This window comes from Cricetulus griseus, chromosome 9 (assembly GCF_003668045.3).
Source record: "Cricetulus griseus strain 17A/GY chromosome 9, alternate assembly CriGri-PICRH-1.0, whole genome shotgun sequence".
NCBI classification, from domain to species: domain Eukaryota; kingdom Metazoa; phylum Chordata; class Mammalia; order Rodentia; family Cricetidae; genus Cricetulus; species Cricetulus griseus.
Window position 1 is genome coordinate 23989041 of NC_048602.1, and position 26889 is coordinate 24015929.

Here is a 26889-nt window from a genome sequence, read left to right on the forward strand (position 1 = left end):
AATCTAAAGCCCCCTTTCTTCTGCCCTAATTAACACGCCCAAACCAAATTAAACACCTCCTTCTGACAGGGAGTTTCCCTGTCTACCTTTCTCAACTGCCATTTGCCTGTGGGCCCCACCTGCCTATTCTCTACACAGATGCAGTCTTTGTCCCTCTGGGACAAATACCCCTGTCCTCCCCCTTGTTCCCTTCCTCCTCTCCCTTGTCTTCTTTCTCCTGTGTTAGTCTTATTCCCAGCTCTCTGCCCTCTGGGGCAAATAGATCTTTGGGCTGAGAACTTGGTCTTGGCCTGTCCTGATCAATACATCTCCATTCTCAATGTAAGCGTTCACTCCCTAGCACTGTACACCATGCCATGCCCAGATGTTCATGTGAGTGCCGGGGTTTGAACTCACATTCTCTTGTTTTCACACCATGTGCTAGTCTCCACTGAGATGTTTCCCTGGTCCCTACTCCCCTTTTCTGTTGACCTCTGTCTTGGATGTAGGTGTGGGTGGGGGAACTTGAAGGCTGTTACTGTTTCCTGCAGGGGTTGGTGTGGACATCTCATCAGGACAGCTGCCCGTTCTTTCGTTGCCTTCTGCCACCAACATCCCCTAATATTCTATAATCTTCTGTGCTTGTCTTGGGAGATTGTGTGTGTGCGCGTGCGTGCGTGCGTGCGTGCGCGCACATGTAAGTGTAATGCCCACAGAGGTCAGAAGGTGCCATCAGATCCCGGGAACTGGAGTTACAGGCAGTTGTGAGGCACCTGATGTGGGTGCTGGGAATGGAACCCTTCCTTCCCTCCCTGAGAGGCTGAGTCATGTCTCCAGCCACATTAGCTGTCTCTGTACCTGAATTAACTACTTAAATCTTTAGTTACCTCAGCAAGACTCACATATCAGAAGCTTGCAGGAGTGTCAACACCAACGATACGCATAATGCCAAATATGTATAAAGTAACCACTTTGGACAATAGGTATGAAAATCAAGTCTCTGGATTCATCTACATTCTACATGTCAGGGTAAAACATAAGGGTTAATACATGTATCAACACTTCCCTCATTTATGAGTTTTTGGAATATTTCTACAATGTATTCTGGTCATACCTCTCCCCCAACTCCTCCCAGGTCCAGCCCTTCCTCCCCCCACCCGCTTGTGGTTTCCTCTGAGGCTAAAACCTGCCATCTTGGAGAGAAACTTCCTAAGACACAGGATGCAAAAGTGAAGTGAAAACAACAGGATATTTAGCACAGTATTTTTACAAGGCAGTGATACAAGAGTGTGTTCTAGAAGGAGCTGGGTGTTCCACCCAGCAGGAATTCCTTAAGATTGGAAGTGAATAACTCAAATTGCTCCAGGAAGTCCTGCCCAGTGAGACAGCTAACTTCCTGTTGTCCAGGTTAAGTTGTAAGCTCTCAGCCACCTCTCCAGCCTGATGTCTGCCTGCACGCCACCATTTCCCGTTACGATAATGGACTGAACGTCTGAACTGTAAGCCAGACACCCCAATTAAATGTTTTCCATTGTAAGAGTTGCCTGGCCATGGTGTCTCTTCACAGCAATAGAAACCCTAAGGCATTGTTATTACAGAGGACATAGGTTCAGTTCCCAGCACCCATGTCAGACACCTCATAACTGCCTGCAACTCCAACTCCAAGGGGTCTGACGCCTTCTTGTGGCCTTTGTAGGAACCCACACTCCTGTGAACATACGCACTCCCCGATATGCATACCCAACTAAGAAAACACTTGAGTATAAGCAAACTGCAATGTGTAGATCAAATTCAGCTCTTAGTCTGTTTTTGTAAATAATTTTTATTTCAACACACAAACATTTGGATAAAAGTAGAAAAATCTCCTGACTCTGTATGCATTAACATTTGAGACTAGAAGCCAGTAGAATTGCTAAATGCCTAAAACATTAATTAATACAAAACACCAAACGGCAAGAGTTTCCATTATCTGAGTGTCTGGTGACGGCCCTCTGCTAAATGTTTCTCAAGCATCGCCAATTAAAATTTCCAACAACAACCTTCTGGGGGACCATTATTGCCTATATAACCATTATGGCTGGAGTAATCCACCAACAGGCAAATCTCCCTTTAAGAGATTTCCAGAGCATTTAAAAATAAAACATTTTATTGGGGGCCTAACACACCAGTGTTGGAAAATGTCATTATGGCGTAGTCATTTTTAGCATATAGGTCTTTGAATGGCCTGCAAACAAAAGACTCCATCTATCTCATGAGGCATCTGGATGGAGGAGGGACAGAGCAATCCCATCTCCCTGGATTGTTAGCGGTCTGTTAATTTTTGTATACCAGAGGGCCGACAGAAAAACTCCATTCCCTGGGAGGTTGGTTGGCTCAGAATACAGCCGTGTCTCTCGAACTGGGCCGTCCGCTCTGGCTTTCCTGCTCCAGCTTACACACTGCTTAGGATGGTCAAGTAGGGATTTTTCTCCTTCTCGGCAATCAGAAGCTCCTGGGTTTCCTTATCAAAGTCAGTAATTTGAAGCCTAGAAAGACATACAAAATCGACAGCTGTCACTAATTCACTCTTGTAGGCTTTGAAAGTCTTCCTGTTTATGTGTGTGCCTGCATGAGTTTATACGCAACACCGGCGCCTGGGGACATCAGGGGAGGTCATGGGACCCCTGGAACTAGGTAACAGGGATCTTGAGCTGCCCTGTGGGGTCTGGGAACGGAAGTGGAGTCCTCTGTAAGAGCAGCAGAGCTCTAACTGAAGAGCCATTCTCCAGCCCCCCACACTTCCTTTTTGGGTTTTCCAACAGCTGCTTTTCCCTCCATCCTTTCTTTTCCAAGGTCACGTTCAGGAGACCCTGATGCTGTGTCTGTCTGAATGGGGAGACACACCCCCGCCACCCAGATTCCTCCATGAGACCGGAATGGTAACTGGAGAGATGGCTCAGTGGTTAAGAGCACTGGCTGCTCTTGCAGAGGACCTGGGTTCAGTTCCACCCATGATGGCTGACAGCCACCTGCGACTCCATTTCCCGGGGATCTGACACCATCTTCTCGCCTCCCAGGCCACTGCGTGCATGTGGTACACAGACATACAGGCCGGCAAAATATCCACACACATAAAATAATAAAAAATGAAGGCAAAATTGTAACTGACTTGTTGCCTGTGTTTGTGTGTGCACACACTCACTGCCAGAGGCCAATGTCAGGTGTCTTCAACTGTTTCCCTCCATATCTTTTGGAGACCGGGTCTCTCCCTCAACCTGCCATTTGTGAACTGGCTGGCAGCGAGCTTCCGAGAGCCCCCTGCCTCCACCCTTCTCCCCAGCAGTAAGGTTACAGACACAGGAGACCACAGTCAGCTTTTCAATGTGTGTGCTGAAGATCCGAACTCAGGTACTCATACTTCTGCTGCAAGTACTTTACTCCACTGAGTTCCCTTCAAAGCTCCCACAGAAATGGCCATTTCTGTGGTTCGAATCCAACACCCCAACTGTAGTCTATTACTGTATGATGTCAACACCCAAAATAGTGGTAGGAAGCACCGACTCCACCTAAGCCTTAGGGTTTGGACAGCAGGCTTGGAAAAGGCTTAAAGTTTTGTTTCCTTCAAGCCCCAGAAGAGCAATTTTTTCCATGTCCTGAGTGTCTGGTCTTAGCCCTGTGGTTAACTGTGTCTCATACATGTGCACCAGAGACACACAACCACAGTCACACAAACCACACACACACACACACACACACACACACACACACACACACACACCTTGGTTGTGGTCTCTGCTTTGCCTCTGTATTAATTACTTTTCTATTAGTGTAATAAAACGCCATGACCAAGGCAGTTCACAGCAGGAGGGGTCTGTTTGGGCTCACAGTTCCAGAGGGTTAAGTGCCCATCACCACTGCGGTGGGGAGACGGGCAGCAGGAGCAAGGAGCCAGGTGAACCCTTGAACCCTGAGCACGAAGCAGAGGAAACACACTGGGAAGGGTACAGAGATTCCCAAGCACAGGGCCTGCCCCAGTGACACACTTCCTCAAGGGAGGCCACACCCCCTAAACCTTACCAAACAGCGCCATCTACTGGGGATCAAGCATGCAAACATCTGAGCCTCTGGGAGACATTTTCATGCAAACCATCACATACTGTGTATTTTTATGTTTCAAGTGCCTTTGCAGGAAGCAACCACAATCTTAGGGCATACATTAATTGCTGTACAAGTCTCTCTGAGACTCTCCCTGGTGGTGTAGGAAGTACTAAGAAACGATGATGACGACAACAACAACTTACTTGGTTTTGTAATTTTTACCACATTTTCTGACACCCGTTTACTTCTGAATTTCTCAGGTCAAGTAACGATTCCTACTTTGCAGATCAAAGCCCAGTACTCAGAGGATCTGGTACCTCGCTCCAGACGCAGCATAAACATGGCCAAACTGGGACCAAATGCGGAGATGGATGGCTCAAAAGACGACAGACAACTCCCCTTTTCTCTCTTTATGCCTCCACTCCAGCTTGGCACCTTCTCAACCGTAGCCAAAACCAAGTGAGAAAGAAATCTTGCATGTACTCACCCTTTCCCGGGTTGGGGGGGAATTTGCAAGGGTAAGTCTTTTTATTTTTCTGAGACAGGGTTTTTCTCTGTAGCCCTGGCTGTCCTGCAACTGGCATTGTAGACCAGGCTGTCCTCAAACTCACAGGCATCCATCCACCTCTGCCTCCCAAGTGCTGGGATTAAAGGTGTGCACCACCACCACAGGCCCCAAGAGTAAGCCTTAAAGAAGTGAGCCTGTATCTTCACAGAAGAGAAGCTGGAAGTATAAGCAGTTTGACCCAACACCTGGTAGGCACATTCAACCTGGTGCCATGGGTCACATACAGCCAAGGACAGACATGTGAAGAATTGTGTGTGTGGCTATGGTTGGACGCCCCATAAGGTTTAGATTTTTCTAGCAAAGAGTGACCTAATAACTAATTAAAATGAACCTTACCTTGGGCTCTGGGGAGTCAGATCTCCCAGGAGCTGTTGCTACCCAAACTTGAGGACCTAAGGTTAATCCCCAACACCCACAGTGGCACATGCCTGTGATCCAAGAACCAAGGAAGCAGACTGGCAGGTTCCTAGGGCTTGCCGGCCAACCAGCTTAACAGAACTGGTTAGCTCCTGGTTCCAGTGAGAGATCCCAGCTCAAAAATGACTCAGGTGGATGGCATCTGATGGCAGATGGCATCAGAGGATATCCTCTGGTCTCCATACTCATGCATGTATAATCCACATTCACACACCTGTAACCTAAACTCACCTACATATTTTCACAAAAGTTACCTTGATCTATATAGCTTCCACCATGGGGTGGGAATGAATCACAAAGATAAACGCTTAGGATTATAAAAATTAATATATGATATATATATATCATACTTATAAATACCTTATGCTGATATAAAGTAGTCTAAATATGTTTATTTTATTTATATATATATATTTATTTCATGGCACATTTTATAGGACAAATGCGTAATATAAAACATTATGCTCAAGCAGACCACCCTAGCTCGTTTAGCCTATGTTAAAAGTTCTCAGAGCATCAATGTTAGTCTCCAGATAGGCAAAAAAACCCTCAAATTACCTATCAGAAAACCTACCTTATAGTAAAACGTTGAGTATCTCATGCAATTATTGAATACTGTGTTGAAAGAAAAACATGAATGTCTGTAAGGATATGCATTCATTGCATAGCCAAACAAGCTCAAGTCAGGACTGTCTGCACCACAGAGATTATATCAGGCTGGGTGTGGTAGCACATGCCTGTAATCCCAGCAATTGGGAGGCAGAGGCAGGCTGAACTCTGTGAGTTCAAGACCAGTCTGGCCTCCAGAGCAAGTTCCAGGAAAGCCTGCAAAGCCACAGAGAAACCCTATCTCCAAATGAAAAAAAAAAACATAAGTTATACCTACCTTTATGTTCATGTATTATTGCTTTAGTAATGATAGAACCACATGTCACCAGTTCTTAGGCACTCAACAGTCCTAGGACAAGGAAGGGCCTTATACTTAATCTAACACTCCTGCAACAACAGCCCCCAAGTGAAAGAACTCTAGTTGAATTTGTTTTTAATTTGAATATTCAAAATATTTATGGCATCTCCTCCCCAAATACCAATTAACTGTCCACAGTCCTCAGTGAGGATTGGGGTTGCAAGACAAGGGATGTCTACTGGTGCACCAGCGGCATGATTATTATTGGTGTGACCAACCACCTTAGTTAATGAATTCTTGCATTCCCCTCTCTCTCTCTCTCTCTCTCTCTCTCTCTCTCTCTCTCTCTCTCTCTCTCTCTCTCTCTCTCTCTGTGTGTGTGTGTGTGTGTAAGCATGCAGAGGACAGGGGTCTACCTCAGGTATCATTCTTGACTCTAGAGACGGGGAGCTCTCTCATTTGGCATGAACTCACCAATTTGCTTAGGCTGGCCACTCATCATTAAGCATCCTCCGCCCTGCTTTTTTACCTCTCCAGTACAGAGATTGCAAGTGTAAAACCCATGGTTCTTTTCATGTGGTTTCTGGGAATAAAACTCTGGTCTTCATGCTTGTGTTGTAAGCACTCTATGGACTGAGCCATCACCCCAGATGCACATTTCAGGTCTCAGTCAATCCCTGCTCAGCCCCACAGGCTCTTCCCATCAAGGAGAACAAAGGCCAGCTCACCCAAGCACATTTGGGGTACACCTGCGCAGCTTCAGAGCCTCACACAGCACAGCCAACCCTCTGCGGTCCAAGGCGTTCTTCAGCAGGTTGATTGCCCACAGGGTTTCATTTTGACTAAGAGCAGAAACCAGGTCCTCACAACAGGCACCAGTTAGCTCACAGGCTTCCAACCTGCAACAAAAGGAACAGCTCCATGTCAAGGTGGGAAGGCAGAATATGGGTGAGAGGCAACTTGGTCATTTAGCCTACACTCATCCATATTCTCTAAGGACAGTCTGTTAAAAGTCCAGTGTTCATGACACCACATTTCCCCTTCTCTGGCAGATGTGACCAAAACTGCCCATTCTCTATATCCAGGTCTGTGGTGAATGAACTAGGCCTTCCCACTAAGTCCGTTATCCCAGCCCCTGAATCTGGGATGAAATGAGCTGGCACTGGGTAATAGAGTGAAGGGCTGGTGAGTTCCGAGTCTACAGCTCAGGCTGCCTTGATACCTTTTGCTTTGAACCTATGAACTAAACTATGTCCCCTCAAAATGTGAATGTTGAGGTTCTAATCCCCCGAGTCTCCTGGGACTGGATTTTGAGACAGGGTCCTTACAGAGTAAATTAAGTTATAGTGAGGACAATAGGGTGGGGTCTGATCTTGTATAACTGAGGACACTGGGAGAAGAGAGGCATTTTTCAGGTCAATGACAGAAGCCTGGAATGTACCCCATTCTGGTCCTCTAAAGGAACCTGCTGACTGCAGAGCACAGCAAGGTCTCACTTCGCGCCTCTACAATAAATCCCTGCTGCATGAGCCACTCAGTCTATGTTTGTCAGGGCAGCCAATGCAGTTGCCACACCAGTTAGTCCAGACAAAGAAGTCAAGGAGATGTGGGCTGGTCACACTTGTCACCTCCAGTGGACATCCACCCAACCATCTATGCATGCAGCCGCCATCCGTCTATGTACCCTGCATGCAATAGCTATGTATCCGATACATGCTTCAACCAGTGAATACCATACATCAATGCCTGGAGCCATCAATCACCATCCATTCAGCCACACAACCATCCAGTCATCCATCCACTCGTGCAATCCAACACGCGTCCATCCACGTAGTAACATGGACCAATGCATGCAACCGTCAATCATTCACCCATCTACGCATCATTCATCCATCCATGCTGACATCCATCTGTGTATCCAAGCATCCATCCTGACATCCATCTGTGTATCCAAGCACCCATCCTGGCATCCATCTGTGTATCCAAGCATCCATCCTGACATCCATCTGTGTATCCAAGCATCCATCCTGACATCCATCTGTGTATCCAAGCATCCATCCTGACATCCATCTGTGTATCCAAGCATCCATCTTGACAACCATCTGTGTATCCAAGCATCCATCTTGACAACCATCTGTGTATCCAAGCACCCATCCTGACATTCATCTGTGTATCCAAGCACCCATCCTGACATCCATCTGTGTATCCAAGCACCCATCCTGACATCCATCTGTGTATCCAAGCACCCATCCTGACATCCATCTGTGTATCCAAACACCCATCCTGACATCCATCTGTGTATCCAAGCATCCATCCTGACATCCATCTGTGTATCCAAGCATCCATCCTGACATCCATCTGTGTATCCAAGCACCCATCCTGACATCCATCTGTGTATCCAAGCACCCATCCTGACATCCATCTGTGTATCCAAGCACCCATCCTGACATCCATCTGTGTATCCAAGCACCCATCCTGGCATCCATCTGTGTATCCAAGCATCCATCCTGACATCCATCTGTGTATCCAAGCACCCATCCTGACATCCATCTGTGTATCCAAGCACCCATCCTGACATCCATCTTTGTATCCAAGCATCCATCTTGACATCCATCTGTGTATCCAAGCATCCATCCTGACATCCATCTGTGTATCCAAGCACCCATCCTGACATCCATCTGTGTATCCAAGCACCCATCCTGACATCCATCTGTGTATCCAAGCATCCATCTTGACATCCATCTGTGTATCCAAGCATCCATCTTGACAACCATCTGTGTATCCAAGCACCCATCCTGACATTCATCTGTGTATCCAAGCACCCATCCTGACATCCATCTGTGTATCCAAGCACCCATCCTGACATCCATCTGTGTATCCAAGCACCCATCCTGACATCCATCTGTGTATCCAAACACCCATCCTGACATCCATCTGTGTATCCAAGCATCCATCCTGACATCCATCTGTGTATCCAAGCACCCATCCTGGCATCCATCTGTGTATCCAAGCACCCATCCTGACATCCATCTGTGTATCCAAGCACCCATCCTGGCATCCATCTGTGTATCCAATCACCCATCCTGACATCCATCTGTGTATCCAAGCATCCATCCTGACATCCATCTGTGTATCCAAGCATCCATCCTGACATCCATCTGTGTATCCAAGCATCCATCCTGACATCCATCTGTGTATCCAAGCATCCATCCTGACATCCATCTGTGTATCCAAGCATCCATCCTGACATCCATCTGTGTATCCAAGCATCCATCCTGACATCCATCTGTGTATCCAAGCATCCATCCTGACATCCATCTGTGTATCCAAGCACCCATCCTGACATCCATCTGTGTATCCAAGCACCCATCCTGACATCCATCTGTGTATCCAAGCATCCATCTTGACATCCATCTGTGTATCCAAGCATCCATCTTGACAACCATCTGTGTATCCAAGCACCCATCCTGACATCCATCTGTGTATCCAAGCACCCATCCTGACATCCATCTGTGTATCCAAGCACCCATCCTGACATCCATCTGTGTATCCAAGCATCCATCCTGACATCCATCTGTGTATCCAAGCACCCATCCTGGCATCCATCTGTGTATCCAATCACCCATCCTGGCATCCATCTGTGTATCCAAGCACCCATCCTGGCATCCATCTGTGTATCCAAGCACCCATCCTGACATCCATCTGTGTATCCAAGCAACCATCCTGACATCCATCTGTGTATCCAAGCACCCATCCTGACATCCATCTGTGTATCCAAGCACCCATCCTGACATCCATCTGTGTATCCAAGCATCCATCTGACATCCATCTGTGTATCCAAGCATCCATCCTGGCATCCATCTGTGTATCCAAGCATTCATCCTGACATCCATCCGTGTATCCAAGCATCCATCTGACATCCATCTGTGTATCCAAGCATCCATCCTGACATCCATCTGTGTATCCAAGCATCCATCTTGACATCCATCTGTGTATCCAAGCACCCATCCTGACATCCATCTGTGTATCCAAGCACCCATCCTGACATCCATCTGTGTATCCAAGCATCCATCTGACATCCATCTGTGTATCCAAGCATCCATCCTGGCATCCATCTGTGTATCCAAGCATATATCCATCCTTGTGTACATCCATGCAAGCACCATTGGCTTCTCCTGCCTCCATTCCCAACAGTGAGGCTGTCCCATGTCACACTCCTCTAGAGGATAACGTGTTATGAGTTTGTCCAGTTGAGATAAGTTATATAAGTATGCCCAGGCTCATTGCTTCCAGTTCTGAAGTAGCTTATAAATACAAGCACTGGGAACTGCTATGCCTTCCCCATGGAGTTTTCATTTCTCTTTCTGCACATTCGTTTCCCACCTTCCGTCACCCTCAAGGACACAGCTGTGACACCCACCCGAGATTCTCTAAGCGGCAGTTGGGTTCTTTGATAGCTTCACACAGCAGCTTCACGCCGGCATCTTCAAGCTTATTGTTGGAAACCTGGAGGCTTATCAGGTTCTGGTTGCTGCTGAGGACCTCGGCCAGATACTGGCAGCCACTACTGGTGATGAGACAACGTCTCAAACTGCAGGAGACAAGTCACAGTATACTGGTTACTCCCTGACCTGATGAGGAATGCTACACAAGACTTGGTGATGCCCGAAACGGCAGACAGCACCGAGCCCTTCAGACAACGTCATCTTCTCAATGGTCCACAGAGGACAAGGATAAACCAGGCATGGTAACATATTAACCGTGGAGCAGGTCAAATACAACACATTGTAATAAAAGTTAAAACGGGACTGGGGAGATGGCTCAGAGGGGAAGAACACACTGCTCTGTCAGAGGACCCAGGTCTGGATGCCAGAACAGGCTGCTCACAAACCCCTGTCTCTCCAGTTCCAGGGGATCTGGTTCCCTCTTCCAGCCTCTTTGGTTACTTGCAAGCCCGTGGTGTACATACATACGTTGTTAAGTGCACACAAATAAAATGCAGTAAATAAATCTTTTTAAAAGTTGGAACAAGGGGCTGGAGAGATGGCTCAGAGATTAAGAACATGGGCTACTCTTTTAGACATCCCAAGTTCAATTCCCAGCAACCACAGGGTGACTCACAGCTAAGTAGATCTGGTGCCCTCTTCTGGCGTGTAGGCAGACATGCTGGCAGAACATTATGCGTAATAAATAAATAAATCTTGAAAAAAAGTAAAAGTTGGAACAATATCATATTAAATTTAATTCGAAGCAGTGATTGACTATAAAATGGAGCAGGGGTGCTGACCTTGGGTAACCCAAACCACGGATAAGGCAGGCGTGGGAGCGGCTACCGTGCAGCTTTCAGTTTCTCCAAACTCTGCATCAAGAGAGGAAATATGGCTGGTGTTGCAGCCTTTGCCACCCACAGGAAAGGGAGTGAACTGGGAACCCTTGCTGAAGCCTGCTGTTCCCTGAACCATCTTCCATCCAGTTGTTTTTTATGAACCCCAAGTGGATGAGCTTGTTTCTGAGGAGCCCACTTCTGATTTCTCAAATTTCTGCGTGAATCGAGTACCACTATTTAAAAAAAAAAAAGTGTATCTGTGTGATTGTCTGCCACATGTAAGCTGGTGCTCACAGAGGCCAGGGAAGACAGTCAGAGCTCCTAGAGCTGGAGTTACAGATGACTGTGAGCCTCTGGACTTAGGTGTTGAAAACTAAAGGGAGTTTTGGAATGGGGTGGAAATTTCATCTCTATCAGTAAATGTTGCATTACACTTTTTTATTATGGTATTTAGGATTGAGGGTAGGACCTGGCCCGTGAAAGGCAAGCATCCTGCCACTGGACTATTTCCCTAATCCTATTGTTACTTCAGAGTTGGAGACAGGGTTCACCAATACATTGCAATTTTCTAGTCCACCCTGGAAACCTACTCATGTCTCTTGCAATTTATAAGATTTCTCTTTTATTCTTTTTTGTTTTATGAGACAGTGTTTCTCCATGGACCTTTGGAGCCTGCACTGGAGCTCACACTACAGACCAGGCTGGCCTTGAACTCAGAGAGATCTGCCTGCCTTAGCCTCCTGAGTGCTGGGATTAAAGGTGTGTACCATCACCACCCAACTCACATACCTTAATAGTTTTTTAAATGTATTGTATCTGACATTTTTCAGATGTTTTGAGTTTCTCAAATTAGCCAAAGGCATAACTAGTGGAAAAAAAACCATTTCATTCTATTCCTTAATCCCGTCTAGGGAGGATAAAAATGTGACTGAGGTTTCACGATAGATTAAGTAAAATTGTTCTCCCAAGTCAAACACGTCTGGATTTCTCAAAGAATGCCATTTGATCATAGAATACTAATCTACTTGGCATAGTCAAAACAACCACCACACAACACGTCCCAAACACCTCCCAATGGTCTAATCGGCAATTAAAGAGTTCTGTCATTTCTCTTCCCATTGCTGCTTATTCTTCCCCAAGCAGACTTTTCATGCACATTAACTAATGCACACACGTAGTTTTGGGTTCCCTCTTCCATGTCTTACTTTTTATTTGGGTTTCAAATGTTTCCCTATAGGCTCACTCATTTAAACACTGGGTCCCCAGAAGGGGGTATTGTTTGGAGAGGTTATGGGGCCTTTGGAATAATGGGGTCTGACAGGTAGACGTGGGCCACTGAGTGTGGGCTTAAGGGTTGTATCAATACCCCTGCTTTTGGATCCACTTGGTGCTTCCAAATCCACAAAGACGTGAAGGTGTTTTATACACTCCCGCCACCAGGAGGCCACTCTACCACGTTTTATCTGCACCAAGAGAAATTAGAACATTCCATCCTATGACCTGCCATGAACCCTGATTCCCTTAACTCCCTTCTATCAGGTATTTCATCACAGTCACGGCAACAAGAAAAATCAAGAACGTACCTTTCTGTCCACAATTTGGGGGCCACTTTTCGACCCGAGGATATTCATCTCCTAGACCCACACCAAACATCTTAACCATCTCCTGGCCCCAAGCCATAACTCCTTTCTTCCTCTCAGTCCCTGGTGTCTATGTTCTGAGTGGCTGCCCACCACATACCAAAACCCCAACACAGTCAAGGTATGGAATTGTCCCTGGGAAAGGCTCGTTTGGAACCTGAGGTGAATAATCCTGGCCTCCATATTCTCGGGTATAGACAGATGTTAAGGATCCCTAAACAAGGCCTCTAACGTCAAGCTCAAAGAAACTCACAATAGTGACTTCAGGGCACTGTCCGGGAGACTCAGAGCCTGGCAGAGAACCTTCAGTCCTTCGTCCTGCAGGTCATTGGAGCTGATGTCTAGGTGGCTCAGGGTTTTGTTTCGCTTCAGAACATCAGAAAGGTAGTTCCAACACTGCTTACTGAGGGAGCAGCTGGCCAACCTGTGGGAAGGAAAAACTGGCCTGTGAATGGGGGGAGTGACATTTCCACAACATTCCACACAGCAACAAAACATACAAGCAAGACAAGAAACCCCTGGCTGATCATTTCCTCCAACTCATATCAGTCTAGTGTGGAAACTGAGGAAAATTCACTGACAATGCTTGTTTGGAAGACCTTACCCGATGTTAACCTAAATCCTTTATAATAACAATGCATCAATCACCTGGTTTTAATGACACTTTTTGTAACTATACAGCTGCTGTGATACAGACAAACACATCCATGTGGTCTTACATAACGAATAGTATGAAAAATATGTGTATGTGCTTAAGTTTCATTTCTGTTGCTGTGACTAAAATAGCCTTACAAAAGCAACTTTGGGAGCTGGGTGGTGGCGGTGCACACCTTTAATGCCAGAACTGGGGAGGCGAGGCAGATGGATCTCTGTGAGTTCCAGACCAGCCTGGTGGTCTACAGAGCAAGTTCTAGGACAGGCTCAAAGTCACACAGAGAAACCCTGTCTTGAAAAACAGAACAGACAAACAATAAAAGCAACTTTGGGAAGAGAGGATATATTCACTATTCCAGATTACATTTCCTCATTAGGGGAAGCCAAGGCGGGGGGGGGGGGGACAAAAACTTGGAATAGCTGGTAGCATCACTTCCAGAGTCTAGGGCCTGCCTATGCTCAGTTCACCTTTCCCTAAGGCTGAGAAAGAAAGCCCAAAGGGAACTGACCTAGCCCTGCAGGGGTGCAAACAACACCCTCACCCCACTCCTATGAAGAGTCTCAGGGGCCCACACAGGCACCCTTTCCGCACAGGAGACTGTCTGTCCTTTGCTGTCTGGGAATAAACAGTCTGCTCTGTCAAGATTAGCCTCCAGTTTCTTTCCTGCCTTCTGTGTCTGTGCCGCCTAGGGAATTTAACAGCGTGCATGTGATATCTGTGCCCCTGTGGGGGCCAGAGGCTGTGGCTGCCTGTCTTCCACAGTTGCTCCCTGCCTCGGTTTTGAGACGAGAGCTCACCAATATATTTGATCCTGGAGCCCTAGGACCCACCTATCCTCACCCCTGGCCTCTGGGGTTATGGATAGTCTCCTGCTGTTGTCAGCATGGCAAGTGCTCTTACCCACTGAGCCACTTTCCCGGTCACAGTTTCTCCACAGGGCCGTCCCCATCACGACAACTTACACTAAGTCCTTCAGAACACAGTCTGGGTGGCACAAAGCCTTGCTAAGCAAGTACATCCCTTTGTCCAAGTTGTTGCACGACACATTGAGATGCCTCAGCGTCTTGCTGCTGATCAGGGTGGAGGCAAAGATCTTGCAGTCGTCAGGGGAAAGCTGGCAGCCTGACAACCTGCAGGAAAAGAAGAATGTCATACTCTTCTCTGGCTCACAACACGTCCCCTTGCTGTCCCCATGAAGGTTTGGGACCTTCCAGAACTCCAAACTGTTCTTTCAAAAAGATTATTTTTAATGTGTGGGAGTGTCTGTCTGCATTATTGTATGAGCATCACATGTGTGCCTGGTACCCATAGGGGCCAGCAGGGGGCGTCATATGCACTAGAACTAGAATTACCAGTGGTTGTAAGCCATTCCATGTGGGTGCTGGGGCTTAAACCTGGTCCTCTGCATGAGGAGCAAGCACTCTTTACCACTGAGCTATCTTTGCAGCCCAGTTTTCAAAAAATACATATATTTATTGGTGTGTGTGTTTGGGTCGTGTGTGTTGAATGCCCTTGAGTTACCAGCTGTAATATACCCTATAGGCGTAAGCTGTGATGTGCTGTTTAAGCTTGCTGAAACTGAACTCTGGGCGTGAGGAGGGCTTCCCTGCCCCAGACTCCAGCATGTTTACTGCAAATATCCTCTGGGACTCCTTGTGCAGGGATGGACTGGCCCTTCTGGGTCTATAACAGGAAGAGGAGAGAGCGCTCACACAGTGCAAAAACACTGTGCTCCTGTAACAGCTGGAAAGTAAGCGAGTGCCAACCAAGGTTATTATTATTTACCCCGTACCCTGATCAAGGCAGGGTGGAGAGAATGCTCTACTCTGCCTAGAACTTTCAATGGGCAACTCCTTCGGGGCTGTCTCAGGGCTTTGCCAGTCGTCTCTGCTGGGTGAATGTAAGCACCTGTCTTGCTCATGCTATCTGTGGACATTACCTGCCTGCTATGATTTCTTCTTTCCTCAGGACCCCAAGAGGAATTCCCTGACTGCTTCAAAAGGTTTCCCTGGCCATTTTACAGTTTGTAGGCCCCCACTTGATGTTTTCTTTAGTTTTCTCTCTCATTGAACTATCCTAATCTCTGGTGGACACATCAGTGTCTGATCTGATGAAAATTTGCTAGTTATCAGTAACTTCTTTCTGCTACTTGCTAGTTTTTTGTTTTTAGTGAACCATTGAACATACACTTAGCAGTGAGAGTTCCGAGTTCTAAGGTATGTCAGGGCCCACAAAAAACAACAGAAGCAATGGTTTCCTGAGTGATTCCAACTATCTAGAAATTAACTTTCGCATTTCATCATCAATTTAATTTAAAAAAATTAAAAGTAGATGTATTTAGTTTCTATCTCATGTGTGAGCCTTTTCCTGCATGAATCTGCTCCGCATGCATACCTGGTGCCTGCAGAGGTCAGAAGACGGCATCAGATCCCCTGGAACTAGAGTTACAGAAGGCTGTGAACCACCAAATGGGTGCAGAGAATTGAACTCGGGTCCTCTGGAAGAGCAGTGTTTTCAACTCTTTAAGAATTACATTACCTAAGCCGGGCGTGGTAAAGGTGCACACCTTTACTCCCAGCACTCGGGAGGCAGAGGCAGGTGGATCTCTGTGAGTTCGAGACCAGCCTGGTTTACAAGAGCTAGTTCCAGCACAGCCTCCAAAGCCACAGAGAAACCCTGTCTCAAAAAACCAAAAAAAAAAAAAAAAAAAAAAAAGAATTACATTACCTATCGATTTGCAGGCCTGTGCCACAGCCTGCAGGTGGAGCCAAAGAGGGGAACTCGTGGAAGTCCATTCCCTCCTTTCTCCATGTGGGCCCTGGGGATTGAACCCAGGTTGCAGGGTTGGCAGCAATTGCCTTAACTCACTGATCCCTCTGTGTTCCTAGCTGTGATCAGTTTTTAAAGTGACTAAGATTGCCCAGGAATGGTAGAAGCTAGGGACAAACACCAAAGTGCACAAACTTTAAATTGTAGTCCTCCCGGGATGGTTTTCAGTGTCAGTTTGGCACACTCCACAATCACATGGAAAGGGAGTCTCAGTGAGGGATTTTGTACAAGGGCAATTTCTAGATGACTAAGGCGGCAAGCCCCGCCCACTGTGGGAGGTACCATTCCTCAGGAAGGATGATCCTGAATTGTCTACAAGGGGAGAAAGGTGGCTGAGCACTAGCCTGCTTACGTGTTTTTATTTTTGTCTTTTGTTTTTAAATCACAGCAAGATGGATCAAAACCCGGATGCCTCTTTTGGTGGGAGTCAGCGAATTAGACAAACACAAAGACTTACAGGAGCTCTTCTATGTGACACCCTTTCTGGTTCAGAACCTCACACAACAGTTTGACATCGCTTCGGGAGAGAGAAGTGAGGCTGAGGTCCAGGTGATGCAGGTTGTGGTTCTGAGTCAGCAGCTCAAAGAACAGTTGGTTGTTGCACAAGAAGGACACGTTATTTACCCTGCAGAACAAACAAAGAGACCCATCAGTTCCCACCCAGCCTGAGCTCTGGTGTTTGATCACCTCCTATGTCCCCAAGTGACTCCAATTTCGTGACCCAGCCATACACCTCACTGGTTCTGCAACTGGTTGATTTTTCTCTTCCATGTGGAACTCTGAGAACTGTCTGGAGGCAAGGCTGGCTGTCACAAGAAGAAGAAGCTGCCAGCATCTAGAAAGAGGAGCCCACACACACTCTGATTCTAAAATTCACGGAACATCCCCCCAGTGGAGAATGGTCAGCAACAGACATTAGTGGTGCCGAGCCGGCCAGACTCCATTTCTGCAGCTAAGCTGAGAGGTGGTGGGGGGGGCGGGAGGCTTACTCCATTACTTCCTTGACATGACCGAACCAAAGTCAACCTTTTACTTACAGGAATTTACGAGGAGCACAGCTGGGATTCCTCAGGTGATTATGCAACTCCAAGAAGGCCAACTCGTTGAGATATGTGTCTTTCACCTGCAGGACCTGGATTTGCTGACTGCTTCCAAGCACAGAACATAAATCTTGCCAACAGAGGAGCAGCTTTTTCCTGTAATGGAGGAGAAAGGCATGCATTCCATTGCTGAAATGTTAACTCAAGGGGCTGGAGAGTTGGCTCCTTGATCCAGAGTATCTGCTGTTTTCACAGAGGACCAGAGTTCAGTTCCCAGCCCTCACATGGTGGCTCACAACCATCCATAACTCCAATCCCAGGGCGATCACGCCCTCTTCTGGCCACCATGAGCACTGCACGCACATGGAGTCCCTGCACCCACGTAAGTAAAACAGTCCCCCACACAAAATAAACACAAATGAATGGGAAAACCTGCCAGTGCTTTTAGAGTCTACTCATTTACAAAACAATTAAGACAAGCCATTCACAGCACACAAATGCAGCAGCAAACTGACTCTCTGAACAAAGCAAGGGTAGTAAGTTCATGCTCGCAGTTCATAGTCAGACAGTGCACAAGGCCTGTGGGGATTCTGGTTATTATAGCTTTAGGGGACAGGTACAGCTCCTATCTATTGGGTAAAGGCCACAGATGTTTCTGAGAGTCCTATACGGTGGAAACCAGGTTTGTCTGGTGTGGTGATATCCTGCCTGTACAAATATAGCCTATCTGAAGGTCAGAGAATGGAGCTTGCCACAAGCTAACCATAGTGGTCTGGAGGTTTGTACAGACAGACAGGAAGTGAGGTAGCTGGATGGAAACAGGTTATAAGGAGGAGAAACAGGAACTCTCTTGTCCGATGAGACTCAAAGGAGGTAAGGGGTGTGGCCGTGGCTTGCTTCTTCTCTCTGATCTCTTAGTATTTCCCCTATATCTGACTATCTTGACCAATTAAGAACTCCATTTACACCTGGGACTTTCACCTACACTCCCTGCTCTCAGGGCAGGATAGACAACCCAGATGGCTTCGTGGGGCTGAGGTTGAGTAAACCTGCTTTACAGATAACCTTGATGGTTTCACTATGAGAAGAAGGCAGGATGCCAGAGCCTCCAGGTCAAAAGCTAGAGCAAGCCTCTCCTGGGCTCGGGCTTAGCTGAGGCTACTTGCTTGGTATATAATCTAAGATAAATCTTAGCTTCTCTGTCCACTTTCAGGATAATTAAATTTGCCTTCTAACATTCCAATTCATTCTCTCTCTCTCTCTCTCTCTCTCTCTCTCTCTCTCTGTGTGTGTGTGTGTGTGTGTGTGTGTGTATGTGTGTGTGTGTGTGTGTGTGTGTGTGTGTGTAATACAGTCTTAGGGATGGAATTTATGTCATCACATTTAAGTAGCCACCTTTGATGGTAGCAGTGCGGCCTTCTCAGCTCGCCTCACATGGTTTCTGAGTATGAGTCAGTCAACATGTTTTTGTGTGTGCATGTTTGTGAGTGAGTGGGTGTGTGCATGAGTGTGTGTTTGTATGTACTTGCATGTGTTTGCCTTCCTAGTGCTGGGATTGTAGGAACATGCCACTATACAGAGTCCTTTAAAAAGAAAATGTGGCTCCCAGCAATGACACTGGAATTCTCATACCTGTGCAGCAACGAAGCCATTCCCCATACTCCTATGACATTTAACTTTTGGGTTTTGTCTTTTTGTTATTTTGGTTTTTTGAGACAGGGTTTTTCAATGTAACAGTCCTGGCTGTCCTGGAACCCTCTCTCTCTGCAGACCAGGCTGGCCTTGAACTCAGACAGCTACCTGTGCCTCTGCCTCCCTAGTTCTGGGATTAAAGGCGTGTGGTGATGACACCACCCAGCAACACTAAACTTTAAAAGGCCGTTTGCAGTTAGGAGATGAAGAAAGTCTTAAGGGAGGGAAAAAGCCTGAGTGTGATGCTCATATCTAAGAAAGCTCACAGGACACAGATCATCACACCCCACCCTCACAATATGGTGGGTGAATACCACTGCTCTTGAATAACGGGGTCACTGTCACAAAGAAGAGTTCTCAGGATATATTCCAGGAAGAGTCAACCCAGCCTATTCTACTCCTGCACAAGGATCAAAAGTTTGAGCCCAGCCTTTATTACACAGCAGATAGAAGGCTAGACCATGTCTCAAAAAAAAAAAAAATGAGTTGGGCCCTCAGTTCCTGATAAAGTGCTAGCCTGGTATACATGAGGCTCTGGATTCCAACCCCAGGATGGAAATAAAAGAGCCAGGGGATCACAAATTATACACATGTATGTTTTTTGAGACAGTAACTCGCTTTAGACCAGACAGACCTGGAACCGGCTATGTATGCAACCCCAGACTAGTTTCAAATGCACAGAGGTCCTCTGCCTCAGGTTCCCCAGGGCTGGAGCACTAGTGTGAGACACAATATGTATTTTTTATTCTTTAGACACAGCGTCTTGTCTATGGTAGGCTTGCCCTGTACTGGCTATACAACCAAGGATGAACCTGAGTTTCTGATCGCCTCCACTACCTGAGTGGCTGGGATTACAGGCATGGACCACTGTCTGATGCTGGGAAAGAAACCCAACACCTGTGCAATATTATAGGCAATACCATGCCAGTTGGGCCACTTTCTCAGCCCCTGCAGATATGAACAAATACATCACTGTTACTCTATAAATACCCACAACTAATAATTAGCAGAAAAAGCCAGGCACGGTGGCACATGCCTTTAACCCCACTACTCTGGTGACAGGCAGATGGATATCTGAGTTCTACAATTGCCACAGCTTCTTGCCTCAAAGTAGTAAAGGATTCATTATATACACAGTGTTCTGCCTGCATGTTCGCCTGCAGGCCAGCAGAAGGCACCAGATCTCATTACAGATGGTTGTGAGCCACTGTGTGGTTGCTGGGAATTGAACTCAGATCTCTGGAAGTCAGTGCTCTGAGCCATCTCTACAACCCCCCAAATAGCATATCTTTAAGAGAGTCGATCCAGGGCTCAAAATTGAGCACACCGGACTAAGACAGATCAGTGGTTAGTTTAAGATTTGGTTATGTTTCTACAGAGAGTAAGAATTTGGATTCCAGAACCCACATCGGGGCAGTCTCCAAACGATCTGTCACTACAGCTCCAGGGTATCTGATGGGCTCTTCTGGCCACTGAAGCCAACTCCACCTATGTGTAAACCAACATGCATCCACAGACATGTAAAATAAAAATAAATCTTAAAAGAGGAAGCTGTAGACAAAAAGTGAATGTTGCTGTTTTTCCACTAGAAAGCTCAACTTTGCTTTACCATTTATTTTTAAAACTATGTTTAATTGAAATTGAATTACATCATTTTCCTGTCCCTCCTGACATGCCCTCTGATCCCAAACTGATATCATTTATCTTTTATATATACTTATACACAAGGATATATATACACATATGTATGTACACACATGTGTATATATGTACACACATATACACACATATATACAAGTATGTTTGTATATATATACATATATACATACATATGCACACAGACACACTTGCGGATATATGGATACAAACATATACACATAAATATGTACACACACAGTATATATATATACACACACACACCCTGATAAGTCTGTTTCTGTTGTTTGTCTGTATGTGTTTTCTGGCCTGAACACACAGCACTGGACAAGCAGTCAGGGTGAGAATTAAATCAGGGTTCTATAGAAATCAACACAACCCAGGGCAGATTCTGAGAGGGCGACGAGGGGGGGTGAAATGGATGGACTCACAGATAGCTGGGGTCCTTTTCTTCCTGCAGGATGTCTTGGGTTGAAATGGATAACTTCTGCAGTGTGGAACAGTTCTTCAAGCAGTAGGCGGCCACGATCAGATCAGAATACTCCTTAGCCACAAACTTGATCTGCGGCAGGAAGGTCATCACCTGCGTGACAAAGCCGTCATCCTCCAACTCAAATAGACAGTAAAACAGTTTCATGTCATCGATTTGTTTCCGAAGTTCTTCGTCGGCACTTATCTTTTCCAGGCTCTGACACAACGTCTGCTTTACCTCCTGGGACAACTGGTAGCCAAAAAACGCCTCTAGCTTTGCTTGTTCTGATTTGTGTAGCAGGCCAAAGATGAAGCAGCCCAAGAAGATCCACTGCACCCTGACTTTCTTTAGAAATGTAAACAGGAGTGTCTCCACACAGAGGACATCTTTACTAGGGTGGTCCACGTGGCTGTTCACCAGATAAAACAGGGCGGCACAGAACTCCTGGATGGATGGGTGGAGGAATGTGTAGAGATTCTTGGAGTCCCTGCTCTTTAGAAGAATCTTCATGTTCAGCAGTGTGGAGATGTCTGAGTGGAAGACCCCGTTTTTCTCAAGATCCTCCTGGTTAAAGGCAAAGTTGTCAGTCCACATGCCCTCAGCCGCCACGGAACACAGGCCTCGCAACAGCGCTTGGCTTTTCTTACTTGGATAATGAGCACTTTTGGGAATGAACAAATTGAGAACGTAAGCGGCGAACACGGAGGTGGTACATCGGCAGACGGCGCTCAGGTCTCCTCCCTTCCCTATCTCGTTTTTTACACAGGTAGCCACCACCAAGCAGAGTGAAGGAACGTGACATATACTGAACAACTGTTCGTTTGCCCGCACCAACCTGAAGACTTCTTGGGATGTGTTCTTATCTTGGAACAAGCCCTGGAAAAACGCCCTCCGACTGCTCTCATCCAGCCCTGTCATCATCTTCATATCCGTGTACTCTATCCTGTCTTCCAAGTTCTCGAAAGCCTCTGGGGTAGCTGTGATGAGGAGAGAGGATTCTGGGAGTAACTTCCTCCTGAGAAGACTGCTCAGGAGTATACTCACGGGACACTTCTGCATCCAATTATCACACAGCTCCGATTCCGGTTCAGACCAATCACAATTGAGCCCTTCCAAGCTGTCAATGATGAACAAGAGCTTTGCAGGCTGGGATACTATTTCTGCTATGGGAGCTGAGGGTCTGGGCCACTCTCTGGACAACAGGTCGGCCAGGCTCGCCGTCTTCAACTGCTTTATTTCGTGACAGCACAGGTAGAAGACGTAGGAGAATTCGTTCTGAAACATCAGCCCTTCTGACCAGGCCATCATTAACTCGGCCAACAGCACTGTCTTGCCGACTCCTGACACCCCTTTCAGGAGCACGGTGTGTGGCTTCTTCTCGGTTGTCTTTGGTACGAAAAGCTGCTGCAAACGACTGCATTTGTCCGGAGTGAATTCCTCCTTCAGGAAATGCTGAATCGGGATGTTGAACTTTCTGGAACAATCCTGGCTCAGCACCTTCTTCAGATGAGCTTGATATATCTTTGAGTGTCCTGAGTCAGTGAGCGGAAGAGAAAAAAAAATCCACAACACATCAAAGGTAAGCATTCACCCATATATGATCTAAATTTGATATTTTAAATCTCAGGATGTACCCTTAAAAACATTCATTTCTAATCGTGTGTGTGTGTGTGTGTGTGTGTGTGTGTGTGTGTGTGTGTATGTGTCTGTGGTGTGTGTGTGTGTGTGTGTGTGTGTGTGTGTGTGTGTGTGTGTGTGTGTGTGTGTGTGTGTGTGTGTGTGTGTGTGTGTGTGTGTGTGTGTGTGTGTGTGTGTGTGTATGTGTGTGTGTGGTGTGTGTGTGTGTTTGTGTGTGTGTGTGAGTGTGTGTGTGTGAGTGTGTGTGTGTGTGTGTGTGTGTGAGTGTGTGAGTGTATGTGTGTGTGTGTCTGTGTGTGTGTGTGTGGTGTGTGTGTGTGAGTGTGTGTGTGTGTGTGTGTGTGTGTGTGTGTGTGTGTTTGTGTGTTCTAGTGGAGGCCAGAGGTGTTGAATCCCCTCTCACCTGGAGTTGGAGTTGCAGCTGGCCATAAGCCAATCCACATGGGTGCTGGGATTTGAACTCAGGTCCTCTGCAAGAGCAGGGCATGCTCCTAACCACTGCATCGTTTCTTTAGCCCTATTACCATGTATGTTTTTAGGGATCTGTAAACTCTGTGCCCAGACAATGGTTAATTTGAGATTTTCCCTGGCCCTTGAGCACAGCTTGCATTTGTGTGTAATGGATGCCACTGTTAAGCTGTCACAAGCTATTTCAGAAGCTGGCCCTGCAAGTGGGGAGGTCCCTACTCCCCATCAGGCCCAAACATGTCTATGTCAAGTGCCTTCTGTGGCTTCTTGTCTGGAAACGGACTGACCCCCAAATCTGTAACAGGAAGAGGAAAAGAATAAAAGGCCTTGAGGGTAGCTGGGCATTGGTGGCGCACGCCTTTAATCCCAGCACTCGGAAGGCAGAGGCAGGCGGATCTCTGTGAGTTCGAGGCCAGTCTGGTCACCAGAGCGAGTTCCAGGACAGACTCCAAAGTTACACAGAGAAACCCTGTCGTGAAAACAAAACAAAGCAGAAAGTAACTGAACAGGGAATGAAGGGAATAAGGACAGTTGGGAACACAATCGAGCCTAAAGCACACACAGACAAACAGATGAAAAGATATACACTAGACATGGGGATCAGGAGACGGCTCAGTGGTTGAAAGCACATGGAAGACCTGGGTTCAGTTCCAAGCATCCACAAGCAGGCACTCACATGACTAGTACCAGAAGATCTAAACGCCCTCTTCTGGCCTCCAAGGGCAGTGTACACACATACACACACACACACACACACACACACACACACACACACACACACACACACACACACACACACACACACACACTCACACACACACACACACACACACACACACACTCACACACACACACACACACACACACACACAGTACACACACATATATGGGGGCACTCTCACATACACCTAAGGCAGTTTCTAGCTGTTCTCATGTACTTTAATCCTAAACTAAAGACACTCAATATGTACATCAGGAGTCCCAGAACAAGTCAGAGTAGGAAGAACAGCCCAGAGACACTTGTTAAAACAACAAGCAGAAGACAGAGGAGTAAAGACCCTTTTGTAGCCACAGACCTAAGATTATCAGTGAATCACAACCATGATGTCTTATGCCAGGAGAGATACCCATGTGACTCTGAAAACCACGCCTTTTATAGAACATGGCTTTTCAGTTATAGACCTTGGCTTGTGAAAGATCAGAACAGACCCAGCCATGACAAAGACAGACAAATCTTGGTTCATACTGGATTACACGCATGAAAAGTATGTGGACGGTGTGTGGGGAGGGGCACAGTAGCCGTGCATGTGGAGACCAGAGGCTGACACTGGGTGTCTTCTTGAGCTGCTCTCCACTTAAAAAAGAAAGATTTGCTGTTATTTGATGCATATGGGTGCTTTAGTCTGCATGCATGTATGTGGACCACATGTGTGCTGTGTCCTGGGGGCGGGGGCAGAAGAGGGCATTGGATTGCCTGACACGGGTTACATGATGGTTCTGAACCACCAGGTAGGTTCTTGAAATGGAGCCCAGGTCCTCTGAAAGAGTAGCAGGTGTTGTTAACCACTGAGAATCCCTCAGGCCCCTCCCCATTTCATTTTTTGAGACAAGTTTTTTTTCCCAAGCTGGCTTAGAACTTGCCATGCTGAAGGACCAGCTTGCTACAGTGCCTGGCTTTAGTGGTCTCTGGAATCAGATTCTCACGTTTACACAGATGGAGCCGTCTTCCTGCACCTCAGGTGTTTACTGTTGCTTCCAGCCCAAATCCGCAGAGCTGCCACACACTCTAGAGTTAAGTCTCCAGTTTCGACACGAGGGTAAAATTATTGATGTCCTAGGTGCAAGTTTAACAACCTAGGTAGGTTAGGGCATGAAACCTTCACGCATTTGACTGCACAGATCAGAGCTAACTTATCTACAGGAACCTGGCTCCTTCTGCAAGTACAATAATGTCCCCCGACACCTGCTTGTCCTATGGCAGTTGGGCATGAAGAAGAGTTATCAAAACTATGACAGGAGCCTCATGGTAAAGACAAAGCCTGAACCAACTCACCAGCCATCTCTCCTGCTGCCCTCTCGCTGAGATCCTTCCTATTGATATTCTGGAAGATTCTGAAGGTCACATCCCAGGCTTTCTTCTCATAATGCTTCACCAGTAAGTTGGCAAGGTCTTCCCGGGATGCCTTCTTCACTTCGGTCCAGGGAATGTGCTGCAGCCCACTCTCTGCCATCTCCTTCCTGAGGACCTCCTTGAACTTCATGAACTCCTTCTTGTTTAGCTCTTCCAGGTACCACATAAGGCCAAAATCAGAAAAGAAAGAGGCCATCCTGTCTTAAGGAAGAACAGAGGTGTCTTCAGAGAGACGACCACCAGGAGGAAGAAACTGACGGGGTCTGTGGGGAAATCCAGCAAGGAAAGGAGAAGGCTTTTAACAGGTGAAACAAATTCCTCCGAAAGACTTCAGATTCCATGTTCATCAGAAAACTGGGGTCAAAATAAATTCAGCTTGTGCCACCCAGAACTTATTTTACATCCACACCCATGCTCACAAACCCATACATATTCACATAGAGGACAACACACACACACACACACACACACACACACACACACACACACACACACACACACCAACGGTCTTTCGAGACAGGGTTTCCCGGCATAGTCTAGGCTGGCTTTGAACTCAGAGATCCACTTGCCTCTGGCTCCCAAGAGCTGGGATTAAAGGCTTGTGCCAACACTGCCTGGGGACCCCCATCCCTTTTACACTCACTATTTTATCTGGTTTTGGGTGCTGGGATCAAGGGCATACACCACCATGTCAGGCTAAAATAAGGTGTTTAGGTTGGCCAACTCTATGCTGGTACTGTTAAGTTTCCTGACAGCGATATACGGTGGTTCTGAAAAACAGTATTTTTATTTTCAGAACATATACCTGAAGTATCTGTGGTAAATATCCGAGGTAAATTTGCATGGGTCACCAGGCTTCGGTGGCGCTCATTTTAATCCCAGCACTCAGGAGGCAGAGGCAGGCGGATCTCTGTGAGTTCGAGGCCAGCCTGGTCTCCAGAGCGAGTGCCAGGATAGGCTCCAAAGCTACACAGAGAAACCCTGTCTCCAAAAAAAACAAAACAAAAAAATTGCATGTGTCTCTGTAACAAAATGACATAAACTAAGTGGTTTAAAACTACAGAAATTCGGTTAGACATGGGGGTTGATGGGTAGCATGCTGCTTGGTCCTGCTCCAGAAAGTCAGGTGTGGCGGTGCACACCTGTAATCCCAGAACAGGGGAGGCAGAAGCAGGGGGTTAGACATTCCGGGTTATACCTTGCCTGTATTGTGATGTGGGGGCTTGAGACCCTAGCTAAAAAAATAACAACTCCAACAACAACACAAACTGTAAGAACTGTATTACCTCCCTGTGTGAGGCCAGAGCTTCCAAGTCGGTGGTCAGTGGGTTCTCCCTCCCTCCCTCCCTCCCGGCCCCCTCCCTCCCACAGGGAACCCCAGGCTTGTGGCTTCG

At 46.8% G+C, this 26889-nt stretch overlaps 1 protein-coding gene across 3 annotated transcripts; it reads right to left on the minus strand.

Annotated features, from left to right (window-relative positions):
* Window positions 1-2410: 2410 nt before the first annotated feature.
* LOC100773371 (NACHT, LRR and PYD domains-containing protein 4C) lies at window positions 2411-25691 on the minus strand. Of its 3 annotated transcripts, XM_027430798.2 has the most exons (9): window positions 25418-25691; window positions 21218-22790; window positions 17436-17594; window positions 16856-17023; window positions 14532-14699; window positions 13168-13338; window positions 10369-10539; window positions 6677-6847; window positions 2411-2504 (listed from the first exon to the last, which is right to left on the minus strand). In XM_027430798.2, exons 1-9 carry the CDS (start codon window positions 25689-25691, stop codon window positions 2411-2413), a joined length of 2949 nt encoding a protein of 982 aa, XP_027286599.1. The 3 variants fall into 3 exon arrangements, with proteins under 3 accessions (XP_027286599.1, XP_035305436.1, XP_027286600.1); XM_035449545.1 differs by lacking the exons at window positions 10369-10539; window positions 14532-14699 and having other exon boundaries at window positions 17436-17605; window positions 21235-22790; XM_027430799.2 differs by lacking the exons at window positions 2411-2504; window positions 6677-6847; window positions 10369-10539; window positions 13168-13338; window positions 14532-14699 and adding an exon at window positions 24255-24272 and having other exon boundaries at window positions 16852-17023; window positions 21218-22811.
* Window positions 25692-26889: the final 1198 nt, after the last annotated feature.

What these genes read in the sequence shown, in the direction of transcription:
- LOC100773371 (XM_027430798.2), bottom strand. Translation starts at nt 25,691, where the DNA reads ATGGCCTCTTTCTTTTCTGATTTTGGCCTTATGTGGTACCTGGAAGAG. An exon ending in AGTGCCCTGAAGTCACTATT is followed by an intron (nt 10,540 to 13,167) that starts GTGAGTTTCTTT and finishes TGTCTCCTGCAG; the next exon opens with TTTGAGACGTTGTCTCATCA. An exon ending in TGCCGCTTAGAGAATCTCGG is followed by an intron (nt 6,848 to 10,368) that starts GTGGGTGTCACA and finishes CTTTTGTTGCAG; the next exon opens with GTTGGAAGCCTGTGAGCTAA.